Genomic DNA, 15903 nt, shown 5'->3' on the forward strand with positions numbered 1-15903 from the left:
AGTGAAGTGTGCAAGCAGTATTACCCCCAACTCCATGTCTCCGGTTGGTTATATGGGGAAACCTGCAGCAAGGAGATGTAACAACACACACAAAATGCTGGTGGAACACAGCATCTATAGGAAGAACTACAGTCGACATTTTGGGCCGAGACCCTGTGTCAGGACCGGCCTGCTGCGTTCCACCAGCATTTTGTGTGTGTTGCTTGAATTTCCAGCATCTGCAGACTTCCTCGTGTTTGCAAGGAGATGTAGACAGTTTGAGATCATTCACAGTACTAACAATTTTATTAAGAGTTGGTAAGTTAAAGACTGAGCCATTAAGGAGTATATTAGGTCCACAGTGCTGCATTGTCACGAAGTCATGTTTACCCTCATGTATAGGCTTAAAAGACTGCATGGCATTACTACAAAAGAAGTGCATGGGGCCCTTGTTTCTATGAATTTCTCAACTCACACTCCTGATAACAGATGATCTAACCTGTTTGCATGAGCTTGCTTCATGAAATTAGCTTGTGTATTTCTTACATTCCAACCAAGACTGCTCTACAAAAATTACTTAATTTACTGCAAAGCTCATAAAAGTAGTTGAATAAATGGAAGGTTTTCATTTTGTTCTTGCAATATGTATTTCTTGTTGCCTCTTCCCTGCAATAAAGATTTCCTTCTGTTTCATTCCACCCTAATCAGGCCGTCAGCCCAAGCCCATCAAAACATAGTATAGATTATTACTTGCCTTTAATTGCTTCCTTTAAACTAGAATCAACAGGGAGAATGTTCTTTTCCACAAGTTCCATAGGACCTGGTCTTTGAGCAATTTTCTCATTCAGATCGTCTGCCAGTCTGGCTCGCTTCAGTTTCATCTGAGTGGCCTGCAGAGAAGGCTCTGCCAAGGTTTCTGTAGATACCATGCCAATATATAATGGAAAGATATTTACAACACAATGCATGTTTTTTATAAATAAAAATACTCCATAGAGTGTACACGTGGTTATTAACTTGGTATAAATGTTTTCAAATATTTTCTCACCTTCTAATATATGCATTCTGACCAATTCGGACCTCTCTGGTCTACTTCGTATTTTGTGTTTCAGGTAGTCTTCAGTCTGAAAGAATAGAAACTTGTAACTTCTGTTTTAAATGCTAATTTGCTATTTAATAATAGTATAGGACATTTCCAACATGCTGGTCCTAATTCGCTATAATTATTTAGTACCTATCCAAGTGGTGTTATAGTTAGTGATAGGTTACCAGTAATGTTCTTAGTTGAAAATGACTGCTTGAACATTATCTTCACAATATGATATTTGCACATTCAAGCCCTCAAACTAAAAATCTTTGAAACTCACCCAGCTCTTGGCACAGCCATAATTTTCTTTTAGATAAGGGTGTTTGCTGTGAGGGATGGTGGGAGCAGGGGGACAAAAGAAGAATCTGACATATAACTGCCTCACTGTTATCACACCAACTAGGAGCTAGCAGATCATGGGTCAAAACTAAAATTGTGCTGCCTGAAGCAGATTACATGGCAGCAAAATATAAAGCTTCCCACATTCAAATGACAGAAAATTAAAAGGGAGAAAAATGAGAAAGATCTTAAAAATATGCATTTATAGAATTGAAATTGGTTAAGGGTAACCGAATATTGCAACAGACATTTTTAAGTGTTTGGATGTATGGTTGTAATATTAATTCTATATTTGGCTTAATTTATCTAGGTGCAGATTACTTTTAGATTTGACTATTCAAGCAAAATATTGGTTGGCCTTCCTAGTTCTACCTTCGGAAACTTCATTGTATAAACTTTACAGTTTAACATTGCACCTGTAACTTCCAACTTCTACTAGTTCCTATTAAACAATGCCTAAAATTTTAAATTCTCTCCAATATTTTAAAACTCTATTCCTTCTTATGTCCATAAACTCTCCAAGGTAACTTGTATTACTCCAAATGCAACCTTTCAAACATTCCTGAGTTTAATCATTCCGTCAATATCACCTTCACCCATCAATGAGCTCTGCTCTGGAATTCCCTCCTCATAACACTCCAACTTTCTTAACAGCCGTCTCTGAGTGAGATTTTGATTTTCTGCTTATGTATTTTGCTTTTCAATTTCTCAGAAAGTAGGTTGGGATGATACCATTGTTAAAACACGATGGAAACAATTTTCCTGATGAAGGGTCTCAGCCCGAAATGTCGACAGCGCTTCTCCCCATAGATGCTGCCTGGCCTGCTGCATTCCACCAGCATTTTGTGTGGGAAACAATTTTTTGTTGTTTAAAGGTACAACTGTTTTAAGTATTTTTATTTAGATCATAGGCTAGTTAATACAGAGAGACACCACTTACGAGGCATCCTCTGATTAACTAACACATATGTAGCTTGATAAGGTGAATTAGAGTCAAAGAGTACAGCAGCACAGACACACACCCTTTGGCCTATCTAGTTTGTGTTGACCTGTTTTCCTGCCTAATCCCATCAACCTGCTCCCGGACCATAGACCTCTACCCTTCTCATCCATGTACCTAAGCAAACTTCTCTTAAAAGTTGCAATTGAACCTGCATTCACTACCTTCACTGGCAGCTTGTTGCACACTCACACACCCCCTGAATGAAGTTCCTCCTAAGTTGCCCCTTGAATATTTCACCTTTCTCCCCCAACCTGTGATTTCAAGTCCTAGTCTCACTGAACCTCGGGGAAAAAGTCTGCATGTAGTTATCCATTTATACTCTTCATGGATTTTTGACAGATTTCTGCAAATTAAGGGAATAAAGGACAAGGGATTGGTAAGGGAAAGTGGTGGTGAGGTAAGAGGTCAGCCAAGGTCCTATTCAATGGCAGATCAAGCATGAGGGATGAATGGACTTCTTCTGCACGTGGGAAATGTATTACTTACTCTTGCTCGTTCCAAACTCTTCCTCTGTTCATGGAATGCAGCTGGGCTCTTTAATGCTGTAAACAGGTAGAAAGCAAAAATTTGAACACATAGGAAATGGTCTCACTGAGGATATGCAGTACTGTAATACTTTCGCAACTAAATGCATACAAGCTTTTGACAAATGGCACACAGCAGGATTTTATAATTACATAGTCTAAGAATCATTAATCTGATTCATCAATTCCATGATTTTCAGGAACCTGCCACTCATTGTGTTTAAAAAATACTTCCCCCACATATCCCCTTTAAACTTTCTTCCTCACTCTGAAGCCATGTCATCTAGAATTCTACATTTCCATGCTGAGTGAAAGATTCTGGCTGTCTGTTCAATTAACGTATCTCATCATTTTATTAACTTTTATCAGTTCTCACCTCAGCCTCCAACACTCAAGAGAAAACAATCCGTTTTTCTCTCCTTATATCCAACACACTCAAAGATTCAAAGTACATTTATTATCAAAGTATGTATGGAGTGTACAACCCTGAAATTTGTCTTCCCTACAGTCACAAAACAAAGAGCCATGGAACCAACTCATTCAAAAAAAATCAAATATCAAACCTCCTTCTCATCCCACGTGCAAAAAAAAACACTCAAAGAGCAACAAAAAAAAGACCAAAAACACAGAATATAAAACACAGAAGGCAGATTTCAGCACAGTTCAGCTCACTGTTCATTATCTGCAGGCCGCTTGATTCAAAAATTGCCCAATAATAGTAAAAAAACAAGAACAAGCAGAACAGGAACTAGAAATAGAAATAGAATACAAAATTAAAAACTGAATTAAGAGTCCAAATCTACAATCGGTGGCAATTAAACCTGGCTCCAGCCTCATCCGCCGACTTCAATGAAGGAGGGGGAGAGGGTGAAACCGCCATATGCAGACACCTTCTCTGGCAGCAGCGAGCGAGAGAGAGGCTGGTAGAACACACTGAACATTCGCTCGCCTTCCGTACCTGCCTCGATAATTTCAGTCTTCCTTGGTGCTTTAATTAGCAAGAGAGAGAGTCAATCATGGGTATGCGCCCTGTCTCTAACCTTCCTAGCCATGTTGCACGCTTTGCTTGCAGCCACATGGAACCCTCTCAGAAACAGCAAAGCACCAGATCGCCTGATCAGCTCAAAATCATAGTGTAATACAGCATGGATACAGGCCCTCTGGCCTAACCATGCTGGCCACACTGTCCACTCAGCCAGTCCCAGTTCCTGTGTTCAGCCCATATCCCTCTAAGCCCCAACCCTAAGCATACCTATCAAAGTGCTTCTTAAAAAATATAATTAAATAATGTAAATTTTAAATTATTCTCTCCAATCTTGGCAACTTCCTCTGAACCCATTTTAAAGTCTCCACATCTGTCTTGTAATGGAGCAACCAGAATTGCAGCCCAGCCAAAGTTTTATACAACCGCATCATGATTCCCTGACTCTATGTCCCTTGTGATGAAGGTAAGCATGTCATATGCCTTCTTTACCACTCTCCACTAACATTGTCACTTTCAGGAAGGTCTGGACTTGGACCCAAGATTTCTCTGTATACCCATGCTGTTTAAGAGTCCTGCCATTAACCGTATACTTCCTCTTTCCATTTGACTTCCCAAGTACACTTCTCCCTTGCCTTGATTAAACTCCATCTGCTATTTATCCATCTACAACAGATTTATATCCTACTGTATCCTTTGACGACTTTTTTCACTGATCAAAATGCTCCGGAGACATTGACATCTTGAAGAGTCCAGATGCATTTAAAGTCCAAAGTAAATTTATTATCAAAGTACATATACAATCCTGAGATTCATTTTTGTGCAGGTGTTCATAGTAAATACAAGAAACACAACAGAATTAATAACAGAGCACTACCAACAGGACGGTCAAACAACCAACGTACAAAAGACAGCAAACTGCAAATACAAAAAAACTAATAGTAATAATAATAAATAAACAATAAATATAGAACATGAGATGAAGAACCCTTGAAAATGAGTCCATACATTGCAGAATAGTTCAGTAATGGAGCAAATGATGTTGAGTGTAGTTATTCACTTTGGTTCAAGGGCCTGATGGTTGAGGGGAAGGAAACAACTGTTCCTGAACCTGGTGGTGAGTCTTGAGGCTCCTGTACCTTCTTCCTGAGGGCAGCAGCAAGAGGAGAGCATAACCTGAGTGGCAGAGATTCCTGATGACAGATGCTGCTTTCCTGCTACAACACTGTGTAGATATGCTCAGTGGGGAAGGCTTTACCCATGATTGACTGGGCTGTATCCACTACATTTTACTGTCGGCCCTCCCTATCCGCGAATCGCGAAAACCCGGAAGTGCTCTTCCAGCACTCATTGTTTGAGCATGTATAGACTTTTTTTCTTGTCATTATTCCCTAAACAATGCAGTATAACAACTATTTACATAGCATTTACATTGTATTAGGTATTATAAGTAATCTACAGATGATTTTAAGTATACAGGAGGATGTGCGTGGGTTATCGTGGCTCGGGATTGAAAAAAATCAGAAGTTCTCTTACTAAGTAAGACGGAACAGGTATATCCGGTATTATTTAGCATCAGTTAGTCAAACGTTTGTCTTAGGATATAGTATATATTTTACTTTTCTATGCATACAAAACACTTAAGAATGTATGTTTCAGTGCCAGGCTCGGGAGTGACAGATAGCTTTCGAGTGTGCTCTCCATCTGTGCCAGGTTGATGTGGAGGATCACAAACTCAAAACACCAAAACCCAATAATTAAACCACTGCATTGCTTAATAATAATTGTAGCTTTCATCGGGGCAGGGCCTTTCTCACTTTATCCTTTAAAATTGTTCCGATCGTTGACTGACGTAGCCTAACACTTTTACAATGGCCAATAGTGTTTCACCTTTTTCCGATTGCTTTATTATTTTCACTTTATTTTCAATCGTGATTACTTTCGTGAACGGAAACATTGCGGATTCAGAGCACCGCCGCCGGGTCCTAATGTCCACCGCACCGAGACAGGTTAAATAAGGTCTGGGGTTCCGCTGGGTCCTAAGGTCCACTGCATTTAGACAGGTTGAATAAGGGACAGCAGGCATCCGCATTTTTTGGTATCCGTGAGGGGTCCCGGAACCAATCTCTCGTGGATAAGGAGGGCCGACTGTATAGGATTTTCCATTCAAGAGCGTTGATGTTTCTATACCAGGCTGTGATGCAGCTAGTTAATATACTCTCCACCACACATCTATAGATATTTGTCAAAGTTTTAGATGACATGCCAAATCTTCACGAAGATCTAAGAAAGAAGAGGAGCTGTCATGCGTTCTTCGTAATGACACTTACATGCTGGACCCAGGAGAGATCCTCTGAAATGATAACACTGAGGAATTTAAAGTTGCTGACCCTCCACCTCTGGTTTCCTCCTCCCAAAGTAAATAATCAGTTCCTTGGTCCACGTCCCATTCCCATTCTGATATGTCTATCCATGGCCTCCTCTACTGTCAAGAATGAAGCCACACTCAGGTTGGAGGAACAACACCTTATATTCCGTCTGGGTAGCCTCCAACCTGATGGCATGAACATTGACTTCTCTAACTTCCATTAATGCCCCTCCTCCCCTTCTTACCCCATCCCTGATTTATTTATTTTTCCCCCTCCCCTTTTTGTTCTCTCTCTGCCCTTCACTCTGCCTGTTCTCCATCTCCCCTCCCCATTTCTTTCTCCCAAGGCCTCCCGTCCCATGATCCTTTCCCTTCTCCAGCTCTGTATCCCTTTTGCCTATCACCTTTCCAGCTCCTCCAGTCTTCTCCTATCATTTCCCATTTCCCTTTCCCCCTCCTACTTTCAAATCTCTTACTATCTTTTCTTTGTTAGTTCTGATGAAGGGTCTCGGCCCAAAACATCGACAGTGCTTCTTCCTATAGATGCTGCCTGGCCTGCTGTGTTCCACCAGCATTTTGTGTGTGTTGGTTGAATTTCCAGCATCTGCAGATTTCCTCGTGTTAGCACCTTGGTCTTGTTGACATTGAGTAAGAATTGTTTTTGTGGCACCACTCAGCCAGATTTTCAATCTTCCCCCTATATGCTGATTCATCTGAACCTTTAAATCAATGATAGTGGCATCATTAGCAAATTTAAATATGGCATTGAAGCAGTTCTTAGGCTCACAGTCACAAGTATAAAGTGAGTAGAGCAGGGGGCTAAGCTCGTAGCCTTGTGGTGCACTTGTGCTGATGGAGATTGTGGACAAGATGTTGTTGCCAATCTGAACTAACTGAGGCCTGCAAGTGGGGAAATTGAAGATCTAGTTGCACAAGGAGGTATTGAGGCCTAAACCGTGAAACTTAGTAATTTAGAGTGGATAATAGTATTGAATGCCAAGCTGTGATCAACAAAGAGCATCTTGATGTATGCATTTTCATTGTCCAGATGTTTCAGAATTGAGTGAAGAGGCTATGAAATGGCATCTGCTGTTGACCTGTGGTGACAGTAGGTAAATTGGAGTATATCCAAGAATCTTCTCAGGCAGGAGATGTTTCATCACCAACCTCTTAAAGGACTTCATCACAGTGGATCTAAGTGTTACTGGACAATGGTTATTGAGGCAGATTATCATGTACTTCTTGGGCACTGGTATAATTGAAACCTGCTTGAAGCAGGTGGGTACCTCAGACTGCTGAAGCTTGACATTAAAGATAACAGTGAACACTCCAGCAAGTTCATTGGCATGGGTCTTTAGTACTTGGCCAGGTATCCTGACTGGGCTGGGTGCTTTCTGTGGGTTCACCCTCCTGATGGGTGCTCTCACACCTGCCTGAGAGACTGAAATCACAGGGTCACAGGGGGCTGTGAAGGCGCCTCCATGTTTTGACTGTCAAAACAAGCTTAAAAGATATTGAGCTGATCTGGGAGTGAAGCCTTGTTGTCATCTATGTCACTGATTTCACTTTATAAGAAGTGATATCATTCAAGCCCTGCCACAGCTGTCGAGCATCCTTCAGCGATTCAAGTTTGGTCCAGAATTGCCACTTTACATAAGACATGGCTTTCTAGAGATTGCAGTGGAACCTCTTGTAGTTTACTTGTTTGTCAGATGTGAATGCTGCTGATATGGCCCTCAGCAGATTGCATATCTCATAGCTCATCCAGGGTTTCTAGATGGGGAAGACGCTGAATAATTTAGTGGGGACACATTTGTCTACGACTGTTTTTATAAGAGTGCATGACAACCGTGGTATGTTCGTTCAAATCCTCTGAGACCTCGAACACGGACAAGTCCACTGACTCGAAGAAATTCCACAGTCGCTCCTTTGCTCCCGCGTCCACCTCTTTGTTCTCCTTATCTTTGGAGTTTTGCTCTTTAGCCTCTACCTGTATGCAGGTAGGAGGAGGGCAGCCAAGTGATCAGATTTCCCAAAATGTGGTCTAGGCATGGAACGGTAGGCATTCTTAATTGTATTATAGTAGTGGTTGAGTGTGTCGGATCCCTGGTGATGGTCAGGGGAACAAGAGTGTGACAAGACTGCTGCGACCAAGTACCACAAAGGGTTTATCATGAAACACAGTTCCTCACCTTTTGCCTTCTCCAAAACAGCAGCTCAGTCCATCCTGAGTATCACAAAGCCCTTGGGTCTTACGAATGTATCCGGCATGTCCAGAGTGAGCCATGTCTCTGTGAAATATAGACGCAGCAATTCCTCCTTTCACTCTGATACAGCAATCTTGCCCTTAGGTTCTTACTCTTGTTCTCCAGCGACTGTACATTTGCTAACAAGATGCTGGGTCGAGGAAGTTTCATACCCTTGTGTTTTAGTCTGACTTGGAGACCTCCCCTCCACCCTCTCTTTCAGTCATGGCAATGTACCTTTGTCTGCTTAAAGACCTGCATGCTTGAGAGTTAATTTCACTGAGTCCTTCAGAAGATGGTGAAATCACTAGTTTGTTAAGACAGTTCAAAAGTATGTTACTTAAAGGGAAATTATAGGCTGCAGATTGCTGTCAGAGTAGTTCAGAAGAAGTATATTTTGAAGTTTTGGACTTTGATAAGTTTGGTGACTTTTCTTTGTTTTCTTTTCCTTCATATATACTGTATTGTTATTAATCACTTAGTTATAGTAATCTTTATAAATTGTAATCATTTAATTGCATATGGTGTCCTGTCTGTTTTTTGGCGAGGCGGGGACATCACACAGCATTCACACAAGCTGATTACCCAGTTTGGCGGGGCCGAAGGCTGCTCCCCCTAGACGAGAACGAGCTGAGCAAGTCTGAGGCGACCCGGCGGGTGCACAGTGAAAAGCGTTATTTTGCATCAACAACCATCACAGTCTGAGGATGTGTTGTGGGCAGCCTGCAAGTGTCACGTTGCTACTGATGCCCACAACTTACTAGCCTGTACACTGTTGGAATGTGTGAGAAAACCAAAGGAAACCTATGTGGTCATGGGGGGGGGGTACATACAAACTCCTTACAGACAACAACAGGAATTGAACCACTATTGCTGGCGTTGTAAAGCATTATACTAGCTTGATAAAGGGTGTGGAAATAGACTTAATCCTAATGATTATTAAATCAGATCATCTGGTCATGATTATATTGTTCATTGTGGGACTTTGCAGTGTGAAAATTGTTGGTTGTGTTTCCCACATTGCAGCAGTGACTAGATTTTGGGATGCTTCAAGGTCAAGAAAGTGCTTCTAAAAACACCAGTCTTTTTCTTTCAACTGTCTTGTTGGACTTCAATGATCAGGTTGAAATATGATGCCCTACCCACAATAAGAAAACTGAAAACCACCAGTAAACCTGGACAGCATACTACTCCTTTAAATATGCAAGCTTATACATTGGAAGTGATAACTTCGGCACAGAACTGAACGCCTGAATCTTGCAAACTATAGTTACTCTGTTATTGGCATTTCTTCACTATTTAGTGCTGCTGTGAAGGATGGTAAGTGAAAGGAAAAATAAGTTAAACTGCAAATGACAATTTTGTTATCATTTTAAAAAAAAAATTCTTTTCACATTCCTTAAGCTATCCCCAGATTTGCCTCATTAGTCCTTAACATTCCTGCTTCCAAGCTCTGGCTCCGGTTTTTGAGGCAAATAGAAATCACAAAACATAGGAGCACAATTAGGCTATTCGACCCATTGAGTCTGCTCTCAGCCTGGACGTGGCAGTTGATCTTACCAGCTAAGCTCCCCTCAATTTGGATAATGAGGTCTCAGTGTCAACCAGGCTACAGGCATGAAGGGCAGAGAACCTGAGCCTGGAATGCACGACTGGTTATTCACAGAAGGCAAAACTGAATTACGTGCTTTGTACCCTATCAAAGCAGTCAAGAATTTTAACCATCATTAGAAGCATTTTAAGAACATCAATCGTTGCTGATCCCTTTCTCCCCCTCCTCAGCTCCACTCACCGACCTTCTCCCCGTAACCTTTGATGCCATGTCTGATCAAGAACTTATCAGTCTCTACCTTAAATATTCCCAACAACTTGGCCTCCACAACTGCCTGTGGTAATAAATTCCACAAATTCACCACCCTCTGCAAAAGAAATTTCTCCATATTTCTGTTTTAAATGGATGCCAGTCTGTCCTGAGGCTGTGCCCTCCTGTCCTACATTCCCCCACCATGGGAAACATCCTTTCCACATCTACTCTGTCTAGGCCTTTCAAAATTCAAAAGGTTTCAATGAGGTAATATGAAAGGTTTCAATGACATACGGAACACGTTTCAATGAAACATATGATCAAAGGAGCATTTCTGCAAAGTAGCTGCAGGGAATCACGGTGAGAACGTGCCTGACTCCAATGTGGAAACGAATGATAGAACATAGTGACTGACTTTCCAGCTGCTGCTCAGCAAGGTCGTGGTTTCTGTATTTGACAGCGCACACATATCTGAAAACTACAGTTCAACTGATGGAAGCCAGGTTTTCTTATCAGAAGCAGTGAAATTTGCCTCTGTAAGTAATTCCTTTGATTTCCTGTAAGCGAATACCACAATTTCACATCTTAAATTTAGTTCATATCACCAAATCTTAACCCCAATCTCAACTTTCCTAAATTGTCACTTAAATAAGCAAACATTTCTGGCCAGGCGGAGGCTAGCTTGCATGGAGCTCAGGAAATAATCATTGTTCAATTTTTCATTGTCATAGTTCCAGCTGCTGCAAACCACAACTGGAAATTGAATGCAGGTTAAAAATAAATGTGAAAATTAGGGTACTTGACTTTTTTTTTGTAACAAACTGGTTATCTGTACAAATGAACAGCACACCTACAAGAAAACACTCGACCTGACAGCTAACCCATCCTCCATTAATTATCAGCTATGCTGTAATTGCAATACTAGATGAATCATCATGTTCAAGTTGCTTGTTTATAGAAATAATTCTCTCCCTGGGACACCCTGATAACTATTTTTCCAAAACTGAATCAGGTTTTAATTTTCTGCAGATTTCTCTGGGGTTTTACTTTACCGCAAGCTGTATTTCAGTTCACTATTCATAAATGTGAAACATTGTTTCCCCAGAGAACAACTATCCTTTGTATGCCATGTGTTAGGATAAACACTTGCATTGCATACTATTGATTTTGTTACTCAGTGCAAGCGAGAAGTGCATTGTTTAGAATGGTTAGAAACCTTTCTGTTGATCATAATCTTAAACTGGGATAATCATTGAACAATAGGTAATAATTTGAATGGCAGAATATAAATAATCTTTACAGTTATAACTCAGCAAATGTCACTTTGCAGGAACATGTCATTTTCTATTGATTAGCAATCACTATCAATTTATACTGCTTACTTCCCAAACTGTACTGCAATGGATGGGAAAACGATGCATAATGGACGTTCACTTACATACTCCTTTTTTATCTTACATAGGGACCCTGGAGCATGTTGTGAATAACAAATTATTTCTGAAGTTATCATGTAAAAACACGATGTAATCATGTAAAAACAGCTCATTTATACACAGCCAACTCTCCCAAACGGCAACCTAATAATGAACAGATATTCACCTGGAAATAAGTTTTCACTTATTCGGTATTGTAAATGGGTGCCACGCACTAATGCTAATCAGGGAACATCTATAATAATGCACAACTGTTGAAATTTACCTTTAAAATCATGAGAGGGCTTTCCTCCATTTTCTGTATTAAACATAAACAATTCCCAAACACGAGGAAATCTGCAGATGCTGGAAATTCAAGCAAAACACACAAAATGCTGGTGGAACACAGCAGGCCAGGCAGCATCTATAGGAAGAAGCACAGTCAACGTTTCGGGCCAAGACCCTTCGTCAGGACTAACTCAATTCCCAAGGTGCCTGCAGTGATTGCAACTACTCCATCATTGCTAAAGAAAAGAATGGAAAAGTCTGAAACAAGCAGCCAGCCACCAGAGAGATGAAGGAAAGCAGAGGAAGGGTGAAACACTTTGTGTACTTGGCAATAACCCCAACTCCCTTCTAATCACCCACTAAACAAGTACCATTTCAGGCATAGCCTAGCAATTCTACAGATAATGGAGCATGCTGTGAAAACACACAAGGACCACATGATCCTGTAATGGATTACTAACATAAGCAGAGGATTGAAAATTCAGGGAGACGTGTGCAGACAGCAAAATATCGATGACCCAGTGGAAACCCTTTAGTTCATGTCATTTTGCTAACTTGATGGGGCTTGATCGTTGTTTCAAAATGAAGATTGTAGACTGCACATCATTGTTCCATTTTCTGTTGGTAAGGCAGTGATGAACAACATGCATTGATTACATCGTGTCAATGATGCCAGAAAAATGGCAGCCATATAAGAGTGAGCAAATGGCAAATATGCATAAAATGTATTTTATTTGGAAGCTGCAAACATTAACATCTGGTACTGCATGTTCTAGTTTCCAGGCTAATGTAGTTTAATAATGTTGATTTGTGGGATAAATATTGGCTAGGATATCACTTCTTTGAAAGTGTGTGATTATTATTTTTCTTTGTAGAACAGATGGGCTTCAGTTTAAAATTTCTTCAGAAAAAATAGTACTATCATCAGTGGTGTGGTATGTCTTCTTACTCCACTGCCAGCCTACAATTTTCCCAAAGATGGGATAAGAACATTACAAATTATCTCAGAAAATATTTCACTCCATGAATAATTTACTTAATTCATAAACATGGCATATAGATCAAAGGGGATGTTTGCTACAGTGTTGAAATCAAGAGAGAATCAACAACACAAAAGGTGGTGATGTCCATGGTCTTCTCTTCAACCACAATGAGGCCACTCTCAGGTGGAAGAGCAACAGTTCATATTTTGTCTATGTAGCCTCCAACATGATTACATAAACATTGATTTTTCCAGCTTTCAGTAATTTGTCTCCCCCTCCTTCAATTCTCCACTCTGGCCTCCTACCTCTTCTCATCTGCCTATCATCTCCCCTTCATGCCCCTCTTCCTTCCCTTTCTTCCATAGTCCACCCTCCTCTCCTATCAGATTCCTTCTTCTCAAGCCCTTTGCCTTTTCCACCTGTCACTTCTCAGCTTCTGATTTCATTGCATCCCACCCCCCATGCTTATTTATTTCCATAGATGCTAACTGACCTGCCGAGTACTTCCAGCATTTTGTCTGGTTGCTCTGGATTTTCAGCATCTGCAGAATCTCATGTTTATGATAGAATATGGTGACATTTTGTTTAATTCAGTTACTCTATCTGGCAGAGATACAAGTAGAATGAGATGAATAAAATGGTGAGGGAAGGAACTGAGATTCTGGAAAGATGAAATAAAAATAGAGGAAATACTCAAGTAGGTCAGTCTGCTCCTGCACATGGAGAAATGCAGAGCTAGTATTCCATGCTCATTTTCTTGCACCAAAATGGGCCATTAACAAAACAAACACTCATGACTACAGTATATAGAAACACAGAAAATGTACAGCACAATACAGGTCCTTCGGCCCACAATACTGTGCCGGTAATTTAGAAATTACCTAGGCTTACCCATAGCCCTCTAGTTTTCTGAGCTCCATGTACCTGTCCAGGAGTATCTTAAAAGACCCTATTGTATCTGCCTCCACCACCGTTGCTGGCAGCCCATTCCATGCACTCCCCACTTTCCGTGTAAAAAAACTTACCCCTGACATCTCCTCTGTACCTACTTGCAAGCACCTTCAAACTGTGCCATTTCAGCCTCTCATCATCTATCAGGTCAACTGCAGCTCAAATGACATCATGAATTTGATGACACCACGGTTGTTAGTGGAATTTGAGATGGAGATGAGGAGGCATTTAGGAGTGAAACAGATAGGCTGGTTGAGTGGCGTCACAACACCAACCTGGCACTCAACATCAGCAAGGTCAAAGAACTGACTGTGGACTTCAGGAAGTGGAAATCAAAAGAACATACCCTTGTCCTTATTGAGGAGTCAGTGTCAGAAAAGGTGAGCAGTTTCAAGTTTCTGGACACCAGCATCTCAGAGGATCTATCCTGGGTCCACCAAATTGATGCAATTATGACAAAAGCATGTCTGCAGCTATATTTTGTGAGGAATTTGATCAAATTTGGTATGTCACCAAAGACTCTAGAAAATATCTACGGATGTACTGTGGAGAGCATTTGGACTGGGTGCTTCACAGCTTGGTTTAGAGCCTCCAAGGCACAGGATCACACGAGGCTTCAAAGGGTTGTAGAATCAGCCAGCTTCAACATGGACACAAGCCTCTCCAACACTGAGCACATCTTCAAAAGGAAGTGCCCCAAGAGGGTGGCATCTATCATGAAGGTCCCAACCCATCCAGGACTTCTCATCTTCTCAATACAACCATCAGGGATTTGGTACAGGAATCTGAAGACACACTTCTAATGTTGTAGAAAAAGCTCCTTCCCCTCTGTCATCAGATTTCTGTACAGTCCATAAGCACAAAGTCATTGTTCCTCTTCTGTCCCATTTATTTTGACTGTAACTTACAGTAATTTGTTATGCCTGCACAGTACTGCTGCCACTAAACAACAAATCTGACAATACTTACAGTGACAATAAACCCGATTCTAATACTGATATCAACCCGCAATGTAACAATTTTTTTCTCTCTCCACAGGTAGCAGTGTTTTTCCTCATCAGCCATCACCCCTACTGGGGCATAGGTCACTGACAACAGCTCAACAAAGTCCTCTGTCCTAGGCCAGTCTTTCAAGTCATCCACAGGTGTAGACAATTTGCTTGGAATATACTTCTCCTCCCAGGAATGAGGTCTTCGGAGCTTCTGTAGCTCTAGATTTTTTTTACAGGATGGGATAGCTAGATCCATGCCCAACCCTCCTACTTTCACAGTCCGGCTTGGGACTATCCATGGCAAAGTTCATCGTGTTTTTCTCTTTCTTGTATGTTCCCATTCATTTAGTTCTGCTTACATTTCCACCTGACAAATCACTCCAACATGTCTTCACCATCTGATCTCGGTGCCTCTACGGCCATTGTCTCATTCATCTCTCTGGGTCTTTGCCCTATTCTGGGCAATCCTTTTATTCTCTCCAACCTTGCCCATCCTCTGCAAATTTAAAAAGGTTTCATTTCTAACTTTTTCTAGGTTAGGTAAAAATTTATTGATCTGGCTCTCAAGGAACTGTATGAGGCCATCAGCACCCTGGAGACTGCACACCCAGAGGCAGCCTTCATTGTTGCCGGTGACTTTAATAGAGCATCACTGTCTAAAGTCTCTCCAAAGTTTTGTCAACACATTCAGGTCAGCACATGGGGAGATAGCACACTTGACCACTGCTACTCTCCCTTCCGCAACACTTACAAAGCAATCCTTCACCTGCTGTTTGGTGACTTCTCCATCTTGCTGCTGCCAATATACAGGCAGACACTGAAACAAGAGGTGGCCACTGTTAAAACCGCTGGTCCGACAAATCAGTCTCCATACCACAGGACTGCTTTGATGATGTCAACCGGATGTCTTTCATGATGAGGATGTCTCTGAGTTCATGGAAGGGG

General features: G+C 41.2%; 1 protein-coding gene across 6 annotated transcripts in view; it reads right to left on the reverse strand.

Moving 5' to 3' along the window:
- The window catches only part of mrtfba (myocardin related transcription factor Ba), a 235305-nt gene that overhangs the window by 35569 nt on the left and 183833 nt on the right, over nt 1–15903 (reverse strand). For all 6 annotated transcript variants that reach the window (XM_073060479.1, XM_073060480.1, XM_073060482.1 and 3 more), the window contains 3 exons: nt 2895–2950; nt 1028–1103; nt 734–895 (listed from right to left, as the gene is read on the reverse strand). In XM_073060479.1, the coding sequence (XP_072916580.1) occupies nt 734–895; nt 1028–1103; nt 2895–2950 (294 nt within the window). The remainder of the gene's footprint in view (nt 1–733; nt 896–1027; nt 1104–2894; nt 2951–15903) is intronic.

Source organism: Hemitrygon akajei, chromosome 11 (genome assembly GCF_048418815.1).
Source record: "Hemitrygon akajei chromosome 11, sHemAka1.3, whole genome shotgun sequence".
In the NCBI taxonomy this organism is placed as follows: Eukaryota; Metazoa; Chordata; class Chondrichthyes; order Myliobatiformes; family Dasyatidae; genus Hemitrygon; species Hemitrygon akajei.